This window comes from Pseudophryne corroboree, chromosome 4, assembly GCF_028390025.1.
Source record: "Pseudophryne corroboree isolate aPseCor3 chromosome 4, aPseCor3.hap2, whole genome shotgun sequence".
In the NCBI taxonomy this organism is placed as follows: Eukaryota; Metazoa; Chordata; class Amphibia; order Anura; family Myobatrachidae; genus Pseudophryne; species Pseudophryne corroboree.
In genome coordinates, this window is record NC_086447.1 from 574,817,101 (window position 1) to 574,841,014 (window position 23,914).

Consider the following 23,914-nt stretch of genomic DNA (forward strand, 5'->3'; position numbering starts at 1 on the left):
CACATTGCGCCAGGCAGAGCAAGTTATACACATTGCGCCAGGTAGAGCGCCGAGACACATTGCACCAGGTAGAGCGCCGAGACACATTGCACCAGATAGAGCGCCGAGACACATTGCACCAGATAGAGCGCCGAGACACATTGCACCAGGTAGAGCGCCGAGACACATTGCACCAGGTAGAGCGCCGAGACACATTGCACCAGGTAGAGCGCCGAGACACATTGCACCAGGTAGAGCGCCGAGACACATTGCACCAGATAGAGCGCCGAGACACATTGCACCAGGTAGAGCGCCGAGACACATTGCACCAGATAGAGCGCCGAGACACATTGCACCAGATAGAGCGCCGAGACACATTGCACCAGGTAGAGCGCCGAGACACAGTGCATCATACCCCAGGCACACACACAGCAGCTACCCACCACACACACAGCATCTGCCCACCTTATACTCCGGACGCGCACACACACACACACACACACAGCATCTGTCCACCTTATACCCCGGACGCACACACAGCATCTGCCCACCTTATACCCCGGACGCACACACAGCATCTGCCCACCTTATACTCCGGACGCGCACACACACACAGCATCTGTTCACCTTATACCCCGGACGCACACACAGCATCTGCCCACCTTATACCCCGGACGCACACACACACAGCATCTGTTCACCTTATACCCCGGACGCACACACAGCATCTGCCCACCTTATACCCCGGACGCACACACAGCATCTGCCCACCTTATACTCCGGACGCGCACACACACACAGCATCTGTTCACCTTATACCCCGGACGCACACACAGCATCTGCCCACCTTATACCCCGGACGCACACACACACAGCATCTGTTCACCTTATACCCCGGACGCACACACAGCATCTGCCCACCTTATACCCCGGACGCACACACAGCATCTGCCCACCTTATACCCCGGACGCACACACAGCATCTGCCCACCTTATACCCCGGACGCACACACAGCATCTGCCCACCTTATACCCCGGACGCACACACACACAGCATCTGTTCACCTTATACCCCGGACGCACACACAGCATCTGCCCACCTTATACCCCGGACTCACACACAGCATCTGCCCACCTTATACCCCGGACGCACACACAGCATCTGCCCACCTTATACCCCGGACGCACACACACGCACACACAGCATCTGACCACCTTATACCCCGGACGCACACACACACACACACACACAGCGTCTGTCCACCTTATACCCCGGACGCACACACACACACACAGCATCTGACCACCTTATACCCCGGACGCACACACACACACACACAGCGTCTGTCCACCTTATACCCCGGACGCACACACACACACAGCATCTGACCACCTTATACCCCGGATGCACACACACACACACAGCGTCTGTCCACCTTATACCCCGGACGCACACACAGCATCTGCCCACCTTATACCCCGGACGCACACACACACAGCATCTGCCCACCTTATACCCCGGACGCACACACACACAGCATCTGCCCACCTTATACCCCGGACGCACACACACACAGCATCTGTTCACCTTATACCCCGGACGCACAAACAGCATCTGCCCACCTTATACCCCGGACGCACACACAGCATCTGCCCACCTTATACCCCGGACGCACACACAGCATCTGCCCACCTTATACCCCGGACGCACACACACGCACACACAGCATCTGACCACCTTATACCCCGGACGCACACACACACACACACACAGCGTCTGTCCACCTTATACCCCGGACGCACACACACACACACAGCATCTGACCACCTTATACCCCGGACGCACACACACACACACACACACACACACACACACACACACACACACACACACACACACAGCGTCTGTCCACCTTATACCCCGGACGCACACACACACACAGCATCTGACCACCTTATACCCCGGATGCACACACACACACACACACAGCGTCTGTCCACCTTATACCCCGGACGCACACACAGCATCTGCCCACCTTATACCCCGGACGCACACACACACAGCATCTGCCCACCTTATACCCCGGACGCACACACACACAGCATCTGCCCACCTTATACCCCGGACGCACACACACACAGCATCTGCCCACCTTATACCCCGGACGCACACACACACAGCATCTGACCACCTTATACCCCGGACGCACACACACACACACACACACACACACACACAGCGTCTGTCCACCTTATACCCCGGACGCACACACAGCATCTGCCCACCTTATACCCCGGACACACACACACACACACACACACACACACACACACACACACACACAGCATCTGCCCACCTCATACCCTGGACACACACACAGAAGCTGCCCACCTCATACCCCAGACACACACACCTCATACCCCAGACACACACACACCTCATACCCCAGACACACATACACACACCTCATACCCCAGACACACATACACACACCTCATACCCCAGACACACATACACACACCTCATACCCCAGACACACACACACAGCAGCTGCTCATCTCATAATCCTCCACCTCTTATACCCTGGGCACACATTGACCCTCTCCCCTTACAATCGCGGGCACACATGCATGTAACTGGCCCCCTCCACTTACACCCTGGCACAGCGTGAGCCCATATGCAGGCACAAATACAGCGGGCAGCAAGTGGTCAGTACACGGCAGCGCAGAGACCGGGATATGGTGTGAGATATACACTGTACACACACCGTCCAGCGCTTAGTTCTGCTGATCGTAGCGGCGGGGACACTGACCATTTTAGAGGCGGCCCGCTCAGTACACGAGTGCGGGAACGATCCGAGGGCGCCAAAGCGAAGGTATCCAACAACAGCAGCGCTCAGTCTGCCGCGTCCATAAGTGACGAATCGGCGCCTCCGTGTTACTCCCCTCCTCCCCCCACAGTGGAATCACTCATTTAACATGATTGTAATTGGCCGCAGCGGACCGCGTCCCCAGGGACCCTCCCATTTTAGAGAAGTGAGTCCCCTGAACTCAAAACTGGGTAAAATACGCGCTATAGCGCGTTTTTGCAATCACTGGCCTCTTTAATGTTGTAATCCAGGAACTCGATTAAAAAAAAAAACGAATAACCCGAACCACCCACTTAAAGGGGTTCCATGGAACCCCTATCCCCGACTTGCGGGACCCCCATGACTTCTGTCAGTGAAGGTCCCTCCAGCCAATCAGGGAGCGCCATGTCATGGCACTCTCCTGATTGGCTGTGCAAAGTTAATTGGGGTCACCCACAAGAGTTGCCCCAATTAACAGTGTCAGCAAAATCAATCACCAGCCCCCTCTATCTCACTGTGGGACCCACAGCATTCTGGCAGCCAGTAGTTCTCTTCTCCCACTTGCTTCCCCCTTCCCCTCTCTCTCTTCCTCCTCTCCCCCCCCCCTCTCTCTCTCTTCCCCCTCCCCCCCCCCCCCCACCAAAAAAAAAAAAAAAAAACTATCAGGCAATCCATCACATCACCTTTGGGGAAAAACACAGCCGACCACAGCTCCAGCCCCCCTCCCTCAGAAGACGCCAGCCAGGGAACCTTTACAGCTGCAATAAAGGAGCTAGTTAGTCACCGAACACTTCCTACTTGAGTCCCTGCACCAGCTGCACCGTCGCCGCGGGAACCCCGGACCCCATAACAAACCCAGGCAAACACTCACACGTGTTAGTCACGGCCGCAGCTATACGAATACCGCCACCATACTTCACCGGGTGGCCATAGCGGACTGACTGACGGGATTTGAACGCACCACTTGTCAGCAGGGATCTGAGTCCGTGATCTAGTGGGTAAAGCTGGACAAAATGCCTGGGGCTTCCCGCGGTGCCGTCTGAGGCAGTGGCCGTGCTACCGCTCTTGCTTTGAGAGAACACATCAAAGGCAAGAGCGGTAGCGCGGCCACTGCCTCAGACGGCACCGCGGGAAGCCCCAGGCATTTTGTCCAGCTTTACCCACTAGATCACGGACTCCGATCCCTGCACATAATTGCCAGCACCTCAAAAGAGTCCCTGTGGCAACCCCCGTCCCCTATACGCACTATAAACTTAAACTTACGGACACCGAGTCACCCGGCCTCCGCAAGCATCCTGGCGCCAAAGAGGAGGGGAAACTGGCCCCACCTCCTCTTTATATCATGCAGCACGAGGCCTGCATGTCAGTTAAACAAATCCCCCTTACAGATTGGCGGAATGAGGAGCGCGTCCCCGGGGACCCGCCCACTTTGTAAACTGGAGTCCCATGTCATCAAAAACGGATAAAAAACGCGCTATAGCGCGTTTTTGCGATCACTGCTAGGGTATCAATATTCAGTCAGGGAATCCGACCACGCCACCCCAGCACTGCACATCCAGGCTGAGGCGATTGCTGGTCGCAGTATAACACCCGTGTGAGTGTATATACATTTTAGGATATTCTCCTGCTTTCTATCAGCAGGTTCCTTAAGGGCGGCCGTATCAGGAGACGGTAGTGCCACCTGTTTAGACAAACATGTGAGCGCTTTATCCACCCTAGGGGGTGTTTCCCAACGTGCCCTATCCTCTGGCGGGAAGGGGTATGATGCTAATAACCTTTTAGGAATTATCAGTTTTTTATCGGGGAAAACCCACGCTTCATCACACACTTCATTTAATTTCTCAGATGCAGGAAAAACTACAGGCAGTTTTTTCTCACCAAACATAATACCCTTTTTAGTGGTACTTGTATTATCAGAAATATGTAAAACATTTTTCATAGCCTCAATCATGTAACGTGTGGCCCTACTGGAAGTCACATTCGTCTCTTCATCGTCGACACTGGAGTCAGTATCCGTGTCGGCGTCTGTATCTGCCATCTGAGGTAACGGGCGTTTTAGAGCCCCTGATGGCTTTTGAGACGCCTGGACAGGCACAAGCTGAGTAGCCGGCTGTCTCATGTCATCATTTTTGTCACGTAATTCCTTCCATAAGCTCAGCCACTCAGGTGTCGACTCCCTAGGGGGTGACAACTCCATTACAGGCAATTGCTCCGCCTCCACACCATTTTCCTCCTCATACATGTCGACACAATCGTACCGACACACAGCACACACACACAGGGAATGCTCTGATATAGGACAGGACCCCACTAGCCCTTTGGGGAGACAGAGGGAGAGTATGCCAGCACACACCAGAGCGCTATATATATATACAGGGATAACCTTATAGAAGTGTTTTTCCCCTTATAGCTGCTGTTTTATTAATACTGCGCCTAATTAGTGCCCCCCTCTCTTTTTTAACCCTTTCTGTAGTGTAGTAACTGCAGGGGAGAGCCAGGGAGCTTCCCTCCAACGGAGCTGTGAGGAAAAATGGCGCCAGTGTGCTGAGGAGATAGGCTCCGCCCCTTTTTCGCGGACTTTTCTCCCGCATTTTTATGGATTCTGGCAGGGTTTAAAATACATCCATATAGCCATGGGGGTTATGTGTGATGTATTTTCGCCAGCCAAGGTGTTTTTATTGCTGCTCAGGGCGCCCCCCCCCCAGCGCCCTGCACCCTCAGTGACCGGAGTGTGAAGTGTGCCTGAGAAGCAATGGCGCACAGCGGCAGTGCTGTGCGCTACCTTGGTGAAGACTGATGTCTTCTGCCGCCGATTTTCCGGACCTCTTCTTGCTTCTGGCTCTGTAAGGGGGCCGGCGGCGCGGCTCTGGGACCGGACTCCGAGGCTGGGCCTGTGTTCGGTCCCTCTGGAGCTAATGGTGTCCAGTAGCCAAGAAGCCCAAGCTGGCTGCAAGCAGGCAGGTTCGCTTCTTCTCCCCTTAGTCCCTCGATGCAGTGAGCCTGTTGCCAGCAGGTCTCACTGAAAATAAAAAACCTAAAACTAAACTTTTTCTAAGAAACTCAGGAGAGCCTCCTAGAATGCACCCTTCTCGGCCGGGCACAAAAATCTAACTGAGGCTTGGAGGAGGGTCATAGGGGGAGGAGCCAGTGCACACCAGGTAGTCCTAAAGCTTTACTTTTGTGCCCAGTCTCCTGCGGAGCCGCTATTCCCCATGGTCCTTACGGAGTTCCCAGCATCCACTAGGACGTCAGAGAAATAAGAAATTACTCACCGGTAATTCTATTTCTCGTAGTCCGTAGCGGATGCTGGGACTCCGTAAGGACCATGGGGAATAGCGGCTCCGCAGGAGACTGGGCACAACTATAAAGAAAGCTTTAGGTCTAACTGGTGTGCACTGGCTCCTCCCACTATGACCCTCCTCCAGACTTCAGTTATGATACTGTGCCCGGAAGAGCTGACACAAGAAGGAAGGATTTTGAATCCCGGGTAAGACTCATACCAGCCACACCAATCACACCGTATAACTCGTGATACAATACCCAGTTAACAGTATGATAACAACTGAGCCTCTCAACAGATGGCTCAACAATAACCCTTTAGTTAAGCAATAACTATATACAAGTATTGCAGACAATCCGCACTTGGGATGGGCGCCCAGCATCCACTACGGACTACGAGAAATAGAATTACCTGCGAGTAAATTCTTATTTTCTCTGACGTCCCAAGTGGATGCTGGGACTCCGTAAGGACCATGGGGATTATACCAAAGCTCCCAAACGGGCGGGAGAGTGCGGATGACTCTGCAGCACCGAATGGGCAAACTCTAGGTCCTCCTCAGCCAGGGTGTCAAACTTGTAGAATTTAGCAAACGTGTTTGACCCCGACCAAGTAGCTGCTCGGCAAAGTTGAAGAGCCGAGACCCCTCGGGCAGCCGCCCAAGAAGAGCCCACCTTCCTCGTGGAATGGGCTTTCACTGATTTAGGATGCGGCAGTCCAGCCGCAGAATGTGCAAGCTGAATTGTACTACAGATCCAGCGAGCAATAGTCTGCTTTGAAGCAGGTGCACCCAACTTGTTGGGCGCATACAGGATAAATAGCAAATCAGTCTTTCTGACTCCAGCTGTCCTGGAAACATATATATTTTCAGGGCCCTGACTACGTCCAACAACTTGGAAGCCTCCAAGTCTTTTGTAGCCGCCGGCACCACAATAGGTTGGTTCAGATGAAACGCTGATACCACTTTAGGGAGAAACTGGGGACGAGTCCTCAATTCTGCCCTATCCATATGGAAAATCAGATAAGGGCTTTTACATGACAAAGCTGCCAATTCTGATACACGCCTGGCCGAAGCCAAGGCCAACAACATGACCACTTTCCACGTGAGATATTTCAAATCCACGGTTTTCAATGGCTCAAACCAATGTGACTTTAGGAAATCCAACACCACGTTGAGATCCCAAGGTGCCACTGGAGACACAAAAGGGGGCTGAATATGCAGCACTCCCTTAACAAAAGTCTGAACTTCAGGTAGTGAAGCCAGTTCTCTCTGGAAGAAAATCGATAGAGCCGAAATCTGGACCTTACTGGAACCCAATTTGAGGCCCATAGTCACCCCTGACTGTAGGAAGTGCAGAAAACGGCCCAGCTGAAATTCCTCCGTTGGGGCCTTCCTGGCCTCACACCACGCAACATATTTTCGCCATATGCGGTGATAATGGTTTGCGGTTACTTCTTTCCTAGCCTTAATCAGCGTAGGAATGACTTCCTCCGGAATGCCCTTTTCCTTCAGGATCCGGTGTTCAACCGCCATGCCGTCAAACGCAGCCGCTGTAAGTCTTGGAACAGACAGGGCCCCTGCAGCAGCAGGTCTTGTCTGAGCGGTAGAGGCCATGGGTCCTTCTGAGATAATTTCTTGAAGTTCCAAGTACCAAGCTCTTCTTGGCCAATCCGGAACAATGAGTATAGTTCTTACTCCTCTTCTCCGTATTATCCTCAGTACCTTTGGTATAAGAGGAAGAGGAGGGAACACATAAACCGACCGGTACACCCACGGTGTCACTAGAGCGTCCACAGCTATCGCCTGCGGGTCTCTTGACCTGGCGCAATACTTTTCTAGCTTTTTGTTTAGGCGGGACGCCATCATGTCCACCTGTGGACTTTCCCAACGGTTTACAATCATTTGGAAGACTTCTGGATGAAGTCCCCACTCTCCCGGGTGGAGGTCGTGCCTGCTGAGGAAGTCTGCTTCCCAGTTGTCCACTCCCGGAATGAACACTGCTGACAGTGCTAACACGTGATTTTCCGCCCATCGGAGAATCCTTGTGGCTTCTGCCATTGCCGTCCTGCTTCTCGTGCCGCCCTGTCGGTTTACATGGGCGACCGCCGTGATGTTGTCTGACTGGATCAGTACCGGCTGGTTTTGAAGCAGGGGTTTTGCCTGACTTAGGGCATTGTAAATAGCCCTTAGTTCCAGAATATTTATGTGCAGGGAAGTCTCCTGACTTGACCATAGTCCTTAGAAGTTTCTTCCCTGTGTGACTGCCCCCCAGCCTCGAAGGCTGGCATCCGTGGTCACCAGGACCCAGTCCTGTATGCCGAATCTGCGGCCCTCTTGAAGATGAGCTCTCTGCAGCCACCACAGCAGAGACACCCTTGTCCTTGGAGACAGGGTTATCAGTCGATGCATCTGAAGATGCGATCCGGACCACTTGTCCAACAGGTCCCACTGAAAGGTTCTTGCATGAAACCTGCCGAATGGAATCGCTTCGTAGGAAGCTACCATTTTTCCCAGGATCCGCGTGCAGTGATGCACCGACACCTGTTTTGGTTTTAGGAGGCCTCTGACTAGAGATGACAGCTCCTTGGCCTTCTCCTCCGGGAGAAACACTTTTTTCTGTTCTGTGTCGAGAACCATCCCCAGGAACAGTAGACGTGTCGTAGGGACCAGCTGTGACTTTGGAATGTTTAGAATCCAGCCGTGCTGTTGAAGCACTTCCCGAGATAGTGCTACCCCGACCAACAACTGCTCTCTGGACCTCGCCTTTATCAGGAGATCGTCCAAGTACGGGATAATTAAAACTCCCTTTTTTCGAAGGAGTATCATCATTTCTGCCATTACCTTGGTAAACACCCTCGGTGCCGTGGACAGTCCAAACGGTAGTGTCTGGAATTGGTAATGGCAATCCTGTACCACAAATCTGAGGTACTCCTGGTGAGGATAGTAAATGGGGACATGCAGGTAAGCATCCTTGATGTCCAGTGATACCATGTAATCCCCCTCGTCAAGGCTTGCAATAACCGCCCTGAGCGATTCCATCTTGAACTTGATTTTTTTTTATATATGTGTTCAAGGATTTCAAATTTAAAATGGGTCTCACCGAACCGTCCGGTTTCGGTACCACAAACATTGTGGAATAGTAACCCCGTCCTTGTTGAAGTAGGGGTACCTTTACTATCACCTGTTGTGAATACAGCTTGTGAATTGCCTGTAACACTGCCTCCCTGCCTGAGGGAGTGGTTGGCAAGGCAGATTTGAGGAAACGGCGGGGAGGAGACGTCTCGAATTCCAGCTTGTACCCCTGAGATACTATCTGAAAAATCCAGGGATCCACCCGTGAGCGAGCCCACTGATTGCTGAAATATTTGAGACGGGCCCCCACCGTACCTGGCTCCGCCTGTGGAGCCCCAGCGTCATGATGTGGACTTAGAGGAAGCGGGGGAGGACTTTTGCTCCTGGGAACTGGCTGTATGCTGCAGCTTCTTTCCCCTACCTCTGCCTCTGGGCAGAAAGGACGCGCCCTTAACCCGCTTGCCCCTATTGGGCCGAAAGGACTGTACCTGATAATACGGTGCTTTCTTTGGTTGTGAGGGAACATGGGGTAAAAATGTAGACTTCCCAGCTGTTGCTGTGGAAACAAGGTCCGAGAGACCATCCCCTCACCCTTATAAGGCAGAACTTCCATGTGTCTTTTGGAATCTGCATCTCCTGTCCACTGCCGAGTCCATAATCCTCTCCTGGCAGAAATGGACATTGCACTAATTTTGGATGCCAGCCGGCAAATATCCCTCTGTGCATCCCTCATGTATAAAAGTGCGTCTTTTATATGCTCTACGGTTAGCAATATAGTGTCCCTGTCCAGGGTATCTATATTTTCTGACAGGGAATCTGACCATGCAGCAGCAGCACTGCACATCCAGGCTGAAGCAATAGCCGGTCTCAGTATAACACCTGTGTGTGTATATATAGATTTCAGGATAGCCTCCTGCTTTCTATCAGCAGATTCCTTCAGGGCGGCCGTATCCGGAGACGGTAGTGCCACCTTCTTTGACAAGCGTGTGAGCGCTTTATCCACCCTAGGGGATGTTTCCCAGCGTGACCTATCCTCTGGCGGGAAAGGGTACGCCATTAGTAACCTCTTAGAAATTACCAGCTTTTTATCAGGGGAAGCCCACGCTTCTTCACACACTTCATTTAACTCCTCAGATGGAGGAAAAGCTACTGGTAGTTTTTTCTCTCCAAACATAATACCCTTTTTTGTGGTACCGGGGGTAACATCAGAAATGTGCAACACATTTTTCATTGCCTCAATCATGTAACGTGTGGCCCAACTGGAAGTTACATTAGTCTCATCGTCGTCGACACTGGAGTCAGTATCCGTGTCGACATCTGTGTCTGCCATCTGAGGTAGCGGGCGTTTTAGAGCCCCTGATGGCTTTTGAGACGCCTGGGCAGGCACAGGCTGAGAAGCCGGCTGTCCCACATTAGGTATGTCGTCAAACCTTTTATGCAAGGAGTCGACACTGTCACGTAATATCTTCCACAGCACCATCCACTCAGGTGTCGACCACGCAGGGGGTGACATCACATTTACAGGCATCTGCTCCGCCTCCACATAAGCCTCATCAAACATGTCGACACAGCCGTACCGACACACCGCAAACACACAGGGAATGCTCTGACAGAGGACAGGACCCCACAAAGCCCTTTGGGGAGACAGAGAGAGAGTATGCCAGCACACACCAGAGCGCTATATAACGCAGGGATCCCACTATAAATGAGTGTATTCCCTTATAGCTGCTTTTTATATATCAATATATATATATATATATATATATATATATATATCCTGCGCCTAAATTTAGTGCCCCCCCTCTTTTTACCCTTCTGTAGTGTTCAGACTGCAGGGGAGAGCCAGGGAGCTTCCTTCCAGCGGAGCTGTGAGGGAAAAATGGCGCCAGTGTGCTGAGGGAGATGGCCCCGCCCCTTTTCCGGCGGACTTCTCCCGCTTTTTCTGGAATACTGGCAGGGGTATTTTTACATCTATATAGCCTCTAGGACTATATATGATGTAGATTTGCCAGCCAAGGTGTCATATATTGCCCTCAGGGCGCGCCCCCCCCCAGCGCCCTGCACCCATCAGTGACCGGAGTGTGAGGTGTACATGAGGAGCAATGGCGCACAGCTGCAGTGCTGTGCGCTACCTTGGTGAAGACCGAAGTCTTCTGCCGCCGATTTTCCGGACCTCTTCATGCTTCTGGCTCTGTAAGGGGGACGGCGGCGCGGCTCCGGGAACGAACACCAAGGTCGGGTCCTGCGGTCGATCCCTCTGGAGCTAATGGTGTCCAGTAGCCTAAGAAGCCCAAACTACCACCTGTTAGGTAGGTTCGCTTCTTCTCCCCTTAGTCCCTCGCTGCAGTGAGTCTGTTGCCAGCAGATCTCACTGTAAAATAAAAAACCCAAATATACTTTCTTTCTAGGAGCTCAGGAGAGCCCCTAGTGTGCATCCAGTTCAGCCAGGCACAAGATTCTAACTGAAGTCTGGAGGAGGGTCATAGTGGGAGGAGCCAGTGCACACCAGTTAGACCTAAAGCTTTCTTTATAGTTGTGCCCAGTCTCCTGCGGAGCCGCTATTCCCCATGGTCCTTACGGAGTCCCAGCATCCACTTAGGACGTCAGAGAAAGTTAGATTAACTGATGTTAGCAATTTACTTTTTCAATATACAGGTTGAGTATCCCTTATCCAAAATGCTTGGGACCAGAGGTATTTTGGATATCGGATTTTTCCATATTTTGGAATAATTGCATACCATAATGAGATATCATGGCGATGGGACCTAAATCTAAGCACAGAATGCATTTATGTTACATATACACCTTATACACACAGCCTGAAGGTAATTTTAGCCAATATTTTTTATAACATTGTGCATTAAACAAAGTGTGTCTACATTCACACAATTCATTTATATTTCATATGCACCTTATACACACAACCTGAAGGTCATGTAATACAATATTTTTAATAACATTGTGTATTAAACAAAGTTTGTGTACATTGAGCCATCAAAAAACAAAAGTTTCACTATCTCACTCTCACTCAAAAAAGTCCGTATTTCGGAATATTCCGTATTTCGGATATTTGGATATGGGATACTCAACCTGTACTGCTATTATTCATTGTTACTACCGTGCTATTAAGAGTCTGTTTTGTTTATTTTCCCTTACACTATATTTGGAATTGAGGAAAATAATAGATAGCAATACATATCCATGTTGCATCAATAGCACAGAGTTAAATAATAGAGGGATCTCCACGCCAATCAATAACGCCTCTAAAATAGATAAAGCTGACATACCAGGGGCTACGATCACATACTGATAAGGAAAATAAATACTTGCTGCTGTGTAAATATGGCACATAAAGCTAGTTATTCCTATAGCTTATCACTTTCACCTCAGCAGTCACATTCCAACACTGATCAGTAACATGAGAAAAAAATTTAACTATGAATTTATGGGCTTGATTTGATATGAAACATATAATTCCAAGCCAATTCTCAAATATGATCCTCATTTGCATAAGTTTCCTATGTCTGCTGATCACAAATGACACTAACCATTAATAAGTTCTTCCCTATATTATTATTATTTATTATTATCCTTTATTTATATGGCACCACAAGGGTTCCGCAGCGCCCAATTACAGAGTACATATGCACATAATCAAAACAGGAAAACAGTGACTTACAGTTGAATACAATATAGGACAAGTACAGGGCAACTAAGCATAACTACACCAGTAAACATAGAGATAAGTTCCAGGTGGCCAAAAAACTGCGGGATCTGGGCAGTTGAGGATTATTAAAGTAAGAAACGTATAAGCACATGAGGGAAGAGGGCCCTACTCGTGAGAGCTTACATTCTAAGGGGAGGGGTAGACAGACAGGGGTGACACAGATGGGGTACATAGAGAGCGTGGAACAGAGGGTTAGGTTGAGATTTGGCTGGGTTTGGTAAAGAAATGGGTCTTAAGAGCCCGTTTGAAGTTTTGTAGAGAGGTGGAGAGTCTGAGGGGGAGAGGTAAAGAATTCCAGAGAAAGGGAGCAGCACGTGAAAAATCATGGAGATAGGAGTGGGAGGAAGTAATCAAAAGACAGGAGAGTCGGCGTGCATTAGCAGAGCGAAGAGGACGGGTGGGAGAGTAAAGGGAGATAAGGTCAGAGATGTAGATGGGAGAGGAGTGGGTGAGAGCTTTGTAAGTGAGTGTGAGAAGTTTGAATTGGATTCTGAAAGGGAAGGGAAGCCAGTGGAGGGCCTGTAGGAGACGGGCAGCAGCATTGAGGATAGATTGGAGTGGAGAGAGGTAATTGTCAGGGAGGCCAGTTAGGAGATTACAGTAGTCCAGTCTGGAAATAATCAGTGAGTGAATAATGATCTTAGTGGCATCCTGGGTGAGAAAAGGTCTGATTCTGGAAATGTTTTTGAGATGAAAATGACAGGTTTGTGAGAGGTGCTGAATGTGTGGTTTGAAGGAGAGGGAGGAGTCAAGGATTACGCCAAGACAGCGTACTTGGGGGCTAGGGAAGATAGTCGTGCCATCAATGGATAATGAGATTGTGGGAGGTGAGGCTGTGCGGGAGGGTGGGAAGATGATCAGCTCAGTCTTAGACATGGAGTTTAAGAAAGCGCTGAGACATCGAGGAAGAGATAGCAGAAAGACAGTTTGAGGTACGAGTGAGGAGAGCCGTGGAGAGATCAGGGGAGGAGAGGTAGATTTGAGTGTCATCAGCATAGAGGTGGCATTGGAAGTTAAAAGAACTAATGAGTTCACCTAAAGAGGACGTATAGAGAGAGAAAAGGAGAGGACCAAGAACAGAGCCTTGGGGGACACCAACAGTTAGTGGAAGTGGGGGGGAGGTAGCATCATGAGAGGAGACAGAGAAGGAACGATCAGAGAGGTAGGAGGACAGTCAGGAGAGGGCAGTATCACGCAGACCAAGAGAGTGAAGGATTTGCAGAAGGAGAGGGTGGTCCACAGTGTCAAAAGCAGCAGAGAGGTCAAGAAGAATAAGCAGAGAGTAGTGGCCCATAGATTTGGCTGCATGGAGGTCATTGCAGACTTTTGTGAGGGCAGTTTCAGTGGAGTGGAGAGAACGGAAACCAGACTGGAATGGATCAAGCAGTGAGTGAGAGGAAAGAAAGGCAGTGAGGCGATTATAGACAATACGCTCAAGAAGTTTGGAGGCAAAGGGGAGGAGAGAGATGGGTCGATAGTTGGAGAGAGTGTTAGGATCAAGGGTAGGTTTTTTAAGAATAGGGGAGACAAGAGCATGCTTGAAGGCAGATGGGACAGTGCCTGATGAAAGGGAGAGATTGAGAAGGTGGGCAAGATGGGAACAGGCAGAAGGAGAGAGGTAGCGGAGGAGGTGGGAGGGGATAGGGTCAAGCGGGGAGGTTGTGTGTGTGGGGGGGGGGGGGGATGGATGAGGGCCATGACTTCCTCGCCAGATACATGGGAGAAAGATGTCAGAGTTGGTAAGAGGGAAGGGGAGGGGTGGCAAGGGATGGGTGGTGGCTGGTTGCTGGTCTGGTGGGATGTGATATCCTGACGTATGGAGTCAATCTTGGATGTGAAATAAGTGGCAAAGTCAAGAGCAGACAATGAGGAAGGGAGAGGAGGTGATGGTGGGCAGAGGAGGGAGTTAACAGTGGCAAAGAGGCGCCGGGGGTTGGAAGACTGGGTAGAAATGAGGATTTTGAAGTATGATTGTTTAGCAAGGGAAAGGGCAGTACTGAAGGATGAGAGCATGAATTTGAAATGGAGGAAGTCTGCTTTAGAGCGTGATTTCCTCCACTGTTGCTCGGCAGTACGTGAGCATTTTTGTAGATATCTGGTGCATTTGGTGTGCCAGGGTTGAGGTGTTGATCTGCGAGGGTGAATAGTGGTTGGCGGAGCAACAGAGTCAAGGGCAGAAGTATGAGATGCATTGTATAGGGATGTGGCTTGTTCAGGGCATGTGAGAGAGAGAAGAGGAGAGAGAAGGGAGTCAAACAGGGAGGATAGGGATGAGGTGTCAATAGCCTCAATGTTACGCTTCGTGATGGTAGCCTTAGGAGGGAGAGATGGGGAAGCAGAGATAGATAAGTTTAAAGAGAGCAAGTGGTGGTCAGAGAGGGGAAAAGGGGAATTGGAGAAATCAGAAATATCACAGCGGTGAGTGAAAACCAGATCCAGTGAGCTCCCGTTCACATGGGAGGGTGAGGTGGTCCACTGGGAGAGACCAAGTGAAGAGGTGAGGTTAAGGAGTTTAGAGGCAGGTGATTTTGTGGGGTTATCGATAGGGATGTTGAAATCACCTAGAATAATGGAGGGAATGTCAGAAGAGAGGAAGTGAGGTAGCCAGGAAGCAAAGTTGTCGAGGAATTTGGAGGAAATGCCAGGTGGACGGTAAATTACAGCAACTCGAAGATTACATATATGATTTTAAACTTTTAGAAAGAAAGAAACATGTTAGGTGGTAGACCATAAACAAGCAATTTATAGGGAAAATGATCAGTTAAAAAATGACTTATTTATTTTTCTTAAATCACACATTTTTCCCCACCATCTTTATACAATCCCGCATTACCAATACAAAATATAGCACACATTTTAACCTTAGGAAATGCAGTCTCCTACGTATAGAGCCCAGACTCACTTTGCCAGAATACAGCAAAGCACTAAACTGAGCAGTAATCAGTGCAGTCCCAGTTTGTTCAGTGTAGTGAATCCAACTGACAAAGAAAGGGTGGCATGCAAGGACATTTTAAAAAAAGAAAGAAAAAAAAAAAAGTAGTAAGCACCACTACATCTCTCAACATGCTTATACTTATCACTTCAAAAGAGGTTTCCCAAGGATTAGCATGCTCATGATATCTTTATGATTAAGCAACAGTAAATCTGGCGGGAGTTATACAATGTTAACAATACAGCACAAAATAATTAACATGCAGGTAACAAAAACAAGCCAGATTCAGTCTGTAAATACCTGTGATGTCAATGGGTTCTCTTCATCAGGCATCATGTATCGGCATAAATGTGACTTGTTGGGTGGGTCTTTGAGACCCGAGGTCTGATTACACTCTTCTACCAGCCTACGGATTTCCTTAACATGTTGCTCCAAATCCGTGAGTGAAAGGGAGTGCTTTAGAGACAAGCTGATGGAAGTAAATAATCTGTGTAAATCAAGCTGAACATTTAGCATTTTGTTTGATGGTACCTGTGCAAGTGAATGATTTATTACAGTTGCTATTTACTTATATAGCGTCAGCACTTGACCATATTTTTTTCCCTAAAACACCTTTATCTTGCGCTAAAGGGCTAATTAAACTAAATGTGCAATACATAATTCTTTTTCGGTCTATAAAGATGAATTAAAAAAAAAAACACACCAGGAGGGCTTCTATAGTGTAGTTGCAGAGAGGACTGAAGACACATATCTCTATTGGAAAGCATACTATGCCCTGTAGGGTAGAGTTGTAGAAGTAACTTTTGCTGGGTGTCACTACTGTCACAAGCTCACATCCTGTAGTGGAATGACACAAGAGGTTGATACCATCTTGCTGTAGTGGGCTAATAAAAAAACTCTAAGAATGCAGTAAGAATATTTTTATACGCCCAAAAAAAAATTTATTAAACTATTTAATTGAATACTACATAATGAGTGACCGTTGGCCATTTTTCTGGGGCACTTCTGGTATGAGGGTCTATTTTTAGGATCCAAATGAACAAAGATATATTTCATCCATACTGTTTAATGCAAAAGAAGAAACCTCTTTGGGAGGACACTGGCACTCCAAGTGGTGCTTTGGGACGCCACTTGCTGACGGCAGCACAGCAGGCTGGCCCCCTACACATCTGAGCAGCATGCCCCCCTTTGTTTTTTCCAGGAGAGAAGAGGCAGAGTGAAGTATAAGCAGGGGCAGAGCTACATGGAACCAGCAGGGCTGCTGTAGATCCCTGGCTGCTTGTGAGGTAAATGTGTGAGTATGCGTGTAGAGTTTATGTGTGTGCAGAGTATGTTTATATGTGCAGTGTGTGTGTGTGTGTGTGTGTGTGTATTGTGTAAGCAGTAGGGGGAAAGTGTGTTGAGGGAAGTTGATGGGGCATTGAGCTTTGATGGGAGCAATGTGAGCTGTGGGGATAGTGATGTGCAAGGAGAGCAGTGTGGGCTGTGTAGGGGGAGGGCAGTGAAATTTGGAGGGAAGTGGAGAGAGCTATGACAGAGGTAATGAGAAGGTGATGGGGATATATGGAGGGAGGTAACAATAAGAGACAATTTTTTTTTTTTTTTTTAGAGAGGGTAGGGGTGGGGATGGGGGGGCTGGCCAATAATGTTATGCCTAGGGGCCCTTATCCCCTAAATCCACCTCTTCTATTAAGTACAGTTTTACTGCACGGAATATACATAATGTACAACCAGGAACAAAAACTTGGGTCTAAACATTATTCCATAATATTACGTGATTAAACTTTTTTTATTCTATTTATACACATTACCATAAAAGTTAAAATTGATTTTTAACATAGCTGCCTACATTTTTTGCTCATGAAAAAATATAGGCCACCATGAAAATGCTCAGTCTACTTTACAAAAAACCATCTTTCTATATATATATATATATATATATATATATATATATATATATTGAAAGAAGAAATGGAGGGCGCAGATTTAAATATAAAAGTTCACAATTCCATTTAATTCTAACATATGCTCACATACATCTTAGTTAAAAACGGTGCACTTAGTCCTCCGGTCTGTCCAGCATCGGACCCGATCTCACCCGTCGATGAATCTCCTTCAACCGCAGGGATCACGGATACCGTTCGCTTCTCCACCGGGACCAGGATCAGTTTTGGACCGTCTGTCCTTTGCTCCACAGGCCACGCCCAACGCGTTTCGTCAATGGACTTCGTCAGGGGGTGACGAAGTCCATTGACGAAACGCGTTGGGCGTGGCCTGTGGAGCAAAGGACAGACGGTCCAAAACTGATCCTGGTCCCGGTGGAGAAGCGAACGGTATCCGTGATCCCTGCGGTTGAAGGAGATTCATCGACGGGTGAGATCGGGTCCGATGCTGGACAGACCGGAGGACTAAGTGCACCGTTTTTAACTAAGATGTATGTGAGCATATGTTAGAATTAAATGGAATTGTGAACTTTTATATTTAAATCTGCGCCCTCCATTTCTTCTTTCACTATATGCACGCTGGGAGTGGTGGCTCCATTCCCTAAAGGAGGCAGCAGCAGCACACATCATATAGAAAACGGGATCCAGGATAAAAATCAAGGACTGGAAGCATTTTTAAGGAAAGTGTGGTGAATGCGCAGCTTTTTATTTCTATATATATATATATATATATATATATATATATATATATATATATATATATATATATATATATAAGGACCCAAATTGGCTGGCACTCAAAGAGACTTGTAAATGATCACAGACGCAGTTGCTGAAAAGCAACTGCGTCTGTGATCATTTACAAGTCTCTTTGAGTGCCAGCCAATTTGGGTCCTTATACTGCTATTGCCAGACAGGGCACCGGAGCATGCTGCAACTTTTTCATTAGGAGTGCCGAACTGTATTGTTTACACTATATATATATATATATATATATATATATATATATATATATATATATTATACACACACACACTTAGTTATGGTAGACTTGCCGTCGATAACTTTCTCCTAAGTCCACAGTATCCACAGGATATGAGGTAGCGTCAGCGGATTGGCAACAACGATCAAAAGCTTTCGGCCTCCCAGAATGCAACGGGCCAGTCCCCTATATCTCCGCCTCCTGGCTCATGCAATTCAGTTGTTTTCCAAAGCTCAAGGCAGTAGCATCACAGAGAGTCTTAATCAGGCGAGAAGAACACACATGCACACACTTCCGTACAAGGAGGAAGAGGTTAGTAGGTGTAAAGATCCTCAAATCAGGTGCGTCAGGGTGGGATCCCTGTGGACATTGTGGACTTAGGAGAAATAGAGTTATCAATTGCAAGTCTACCATAACTACGTATTTCTCCAGCAGGGTCCACAGATTATCCACAGGATAAACATTGGGATGTCCCAAAGCAATTTTAGTGGAGGGGACACTCCTAATTGGACAGGAGAATCCTTCGCCTGAATGCAGCGTCCTGAGAGGCAAAGGGATCAAAGGCATAATGTCTAAGGAATGTGCTAATGGAAGACCATGTGACTGCCTTACATATCTGTTCAGCTGAAGCACCACGCTGTGCTGCCCATGAAGGACCTACCTTACGAGTAGAGTGAGCAGAGACATTAGCCGGAATAGGGAGATCAGCTTGAGAATATGCTTCTGAAATAGTCATCCGAAGTCACCTCCCAGTGTCTGCGTGTCAGCAGGCCATCCTCTCTTATGAAATCTGTAGAGAACAAAGAAAGTGTCTGTCTTTCTGATGGCACTGGTACGATCCACCTAGATCCTTAAAGCACGGACTACGTCCAATGATGCATCTCCCGCAGAAGGTTCCAGCCCTTGGAAAGCCGGGACTACAATTTCTTTGTTAAGGTGGAATTTAGACACCACCTTAGGAAGATAACCAGATTTGGTTCTGAGAACCACTCTATCTGGATGAAATATCAGGAAAGGAGAGCGACATAACAATGCCCCTAAATCTGAAACTCTTCTAGCTGAAGCAATAGCCAGTACAAAGAGAACTTTGGCTGTCAACCATTTAAGATCCACTTGCTTCAGTGGTTCAAATGGGGCAACTTGAAGCACCTTTAGAACTAAACTTAGATCCCAAGGAGCTGTAGGAGGAACAAAAGGAGGTTGGATGTAAAGCATTCCTTGGAAAAAAGTGCGAACATCCTATATATTAGCAATTTTCTTTTGAAACCATACAGTCAATGCTGACACCTGAACTCTCAAGGAAGCCACCTGTAGACCTTTGTCCATTGCTGCCTGAAGGAATGTTAGGACTCTGGAAACTCTGAAAGATCTAGGGTCAAATTTCCTGTCACTGCATCATTGTATATAGGCCTGCCATATTGGGTAATAAATGCGAGCTGAGGATGGTTTCCTTGCTCTAAGGATTGTTTGAATTACCTATTGTGAGAATCCTCTTGATTTCAGGATGGAAGTCTCAAGAGCCACGCCGTCAAAGACAGCCGATCCAGGTGCTTGTAATAGCAAGGACACTGAGACAGTTGATCTGGACATTGAGGGAGTAGGAATGGAGTATCCACCGACAGCCTCTGCAGATCTGTGTACCAATGTCTTCTGGGGGAAGCCGGAGCTATTGGTATCACGGCGCCCTTTCCCTGTTTTACCTTTTGCATCACGCTGGGCAAGAGGGCGATTGGTGGAAACACACAGGCCGGACAAAAGTTCCATCTTACTGACAGGGCATCTACATAGGTCGCTTTGGGATCCTCTGTCCTTGACCCGTATGCGAGAACTTTGTTGTTCTGACGGGAAGCCATGAGATCTATCTCTAGTAACCCTCACTTGTCTACCAAAGTCTGGAAGACCTCGGGATGTAAAGCCCATTCGTTTGCATGAATGATGTGATGACTGAGAAAATCTGCTTCCCAGTTTAGGACTCCCGGAATGAACACTGCAGACAAGGCTGGATGATGAAGTTCTGCCCACCTTAACATGCGGCTTACCTCCTTCATTGCTTTTTGGCTGCGAGTTCCTCCCTGATGATTGAGGTACACTTCTGCCGTTGCATTGTCCAAGCGAATTTGACTGTGTAGCAGCTCCTGAATCCTCGACTGTATTGTGGATATTTTGTTCAGAGGTAAAAACACTCTCTGAAGACCGGCATCCAATACAGCCCCCAAGTGCGTTGACAGACCAGGGATGACTTTGTCCAATTTATGAGCCAACCGTGTTTCTGTAAACAAGCTATTGTCTGTTGCAGATGACACTGAAGCAATTCCTGAGACTGTGCCAGGATTAATAGGTCTTCGAGGTATGGAAAAATCCTTATCCCCTGTCGACGGAGATTAGCTGCCATTACCATCATAATTTTGGTGAACACTCTTGGAGCTGTAGCCAGTCCAAATGGTAAGGCCTGAAAATGAAAGTGTTGCTGGAGGATAGCAAACCTGAGATAGCACTGATGGGACTGTACTATAGGAACATGTAGGTATGCATCCAGGATATCCAGGGATACCATAAAATCCTCCGGCTCCACGGCCAAAATAATGGAACGTAAAGTCTCCATATGAAAGCGAGGCACCCATGTACTTGTTCAGCACCTTGAGATTGAGTATGGGCCGGAACGACCCATTCGGCTTCTGAACTAGAAACAGGTTGGAATAGAAACCTTGACCTTGTTGCGCAGGAGGAACTGGAATTATCACTCCTGATTGAAGCAACTTCTGAACTGCCTCTTGTAAGGCCCTGGCTTTCGTTTCTACTGAAGACGGGCTGGTACAAAAGAACCTTTGTGGAGGGTGTTTCTTGAAGGCAAACGCATAACCGTGAGATACCGCTTCTTGCACCCATGCATCTGTGGTGGTCTGCTGCCAGATCTGTACAAAATGAAGAAGTCGGCCTCCCACCCTGGGGTCCCCAAGGTGGAGGCCAGCACTATCATGCTGATGGCTTATCTTCTGACTTAGAAGCAGGTCCTCTGGTAGCCCGATGCTTTTCAGTCTTACCAGACTTATCAGATTGGAACTGTTTGCCATAACCCTTTCCTTTTGCTTTTCCTTGGGTCTGAAAAGCTGGAAACCTAGGTTTGGATTTGTGGTCTACCTCTGACTCCAAAATACTGTTTAACTTTTTACCAAAACTAATATCTCCAGTAAAAGGCAAAGACTCTAGAACCTTCTTGGACTCTGAGTCAGCCTTCCATGTACGTAGCCAGACAGCTCTGTGAGCTGCTACTGCTGAGGCTGATGCTTGAGAGGCAATAGTACCCATATCCAAGGCTGCTTCTTCCATAAAAAAAGCCGCCTGTTTAATATGTGCAATATGGGATTTTTGCTCTCTAGATGCCAATGAGAGATCATCCTCCAATGCATCAGCCCAGGCAGCCACTGCTTTTGCCATCCAGACTGAAGCCATGGCTGGTCTTACAATTGCCCGACAAGGAGAAAATGTTTTTTTTTTTTAAAAACATCTATTTTCTATCCGTAACATTATTTAATGATTTTAACAAAGGCTCTGCGGCTGCGTCTCGAGTCTCCCCCGCTAAGCGAAACTGACGCCTTACCTTCTCCCCGTGCCCCAGCCACAGCCTGGTAATGTCAGCTGGACTTGCTAGCACATCCGACACAGACGCCCGCCGAAACAGCACTGTACACGTGGGTAAGCGTTGTCGCGACCCGGTGGAGAGTTGTTGGAGCGGCTCTAAGTTGCATATAAGACGCTTTTTAGAAAACTGGTTAAAAAAACGTAAGACTATAAAAATAAATTAAATAACAAGCTTTTGGCTGCCAAAACCAGCAGCCCAAAGATCGTGGTCCAGCTCCTGCCGCACCAAGAAAAACTGACTTGCCTGAGCCAGGAGGCGGAGATATAGTGGACTGGCCCGTTGCATTCTGGGAGGCCAAAAGGTTTTGATCGTTGTTGCCAATCCGCTGACGCTACCTCATATCACAATGTATATCCTGTGGATAATCTGTGGACCCTGCAGGAGAAATATATATATATATATATATATATATATACATACACACATACATACATACACACACATACACCACTCTTGGGTGTGTGGTTACGCTCAGATATACGCAGGCCTTGGTGTGAGATGTGATGCACGAGGCTGAAGGCCAAGTGTGTTCAACCACCAAAGGCATGTGTACATCAGAGCCCTATCGCACATTCAACAGTGAATTAGCGGTCTTATATAATGGCACCTGTTGTGACAAAATAGTTCTACGTAGAGATGTTGTGTGGTGAAACAGATATAGAATAGGTGTCAGTGAGGCGGGGATGCTCTGCTGTCACAGGGAGGCGGGGATGCTCTGCTGTCACAGGGAGGCGGGGATGCTCTGCTGTCACAGGGAGGCGGGGAAGTGCTGCTGTCCGTAGGGCTGCTCTGTGAGTAGAGTCTCTGTTAGAGATGCTATTGTTTACCTTCTGTCTCTTCAAGTAATCCCAGAATGATACAATGATGTTGAGATCAGGTCTCTGTGGGGAGCCATATCATCATTTCAAGGACTCCTTGTTCTTCTTTATGCTGAAGATAGTTCTTAATGACATTAGCTGTATGTTGGGGTCATTGTCCAGCTGCAGAATAAATTTGGAGCCAATCAGATGCCTCCCTGATGGTACTGCATGATGGATATATTTTCTTAGCATTGAGGACACCATTAATCCTGACCAAGGGCCTTATTCAGAAATTAGGCAAAACCATGCTGCACTGAAGGTGGGGCAAATGTAACATGTGAGAGTCAGATTTGGGTGGGGTGTGTTCAAACTGAAATCTTAATTGCAGTGTAGAAATTAAGCAGCCAGTATTTATAATGCCTAGAAACAATAAAACCCACCCAAATCTAAATCTCTGCACGTTACATCTGCGCCCACCTGCACTGCACATGGGTCCTAATTCAGACATGATCATAGCACATTTACGATCAGTTTTCACACATGCGGGGGGACGCCCAGCACAGGGCTAGTCCACCCCACGTCAGGCTCGACCCCCCTTCCCCTGCACAAGTAAAAAAGCATTGCACAGCGGTGATGCTTTTGTACTGGAAGAGTAGCTCCCTACTAGCGCAGCACCTGCAAGCTGGCAATGAGCTACTCATCGCTGTGAGGG

At 48.3% G+C, this 23,914-nt stretch overlaps 1 protein-coding gene across 5 annotated transcripts in view; it reads right to left on the minus strand.

Annotated features, from left to right (window-relative positions):
* Window positions 1–23,914, minus strand: part of PEX3 (peroxisomal biogenesis factor 3) — a 156,664-nt gene that overhangs the window by 40,227 nt on the left and 92,523 nt on the right. For all 5 annotated transcript variants that reach the window (XM_063917477.1, XM_063917475.1, XM_063917478.1 and 2 more), the window contains one exon: window positions 16,138–16,306. In XM_063917477.1, the coding sequence (XP_063773547.1) occupies window positions 16,138–16,306 (169 nt within the window). The remainder of the gene's footprint in view (window positions 1–16,137; window positions 16,307–23,914) is intronic.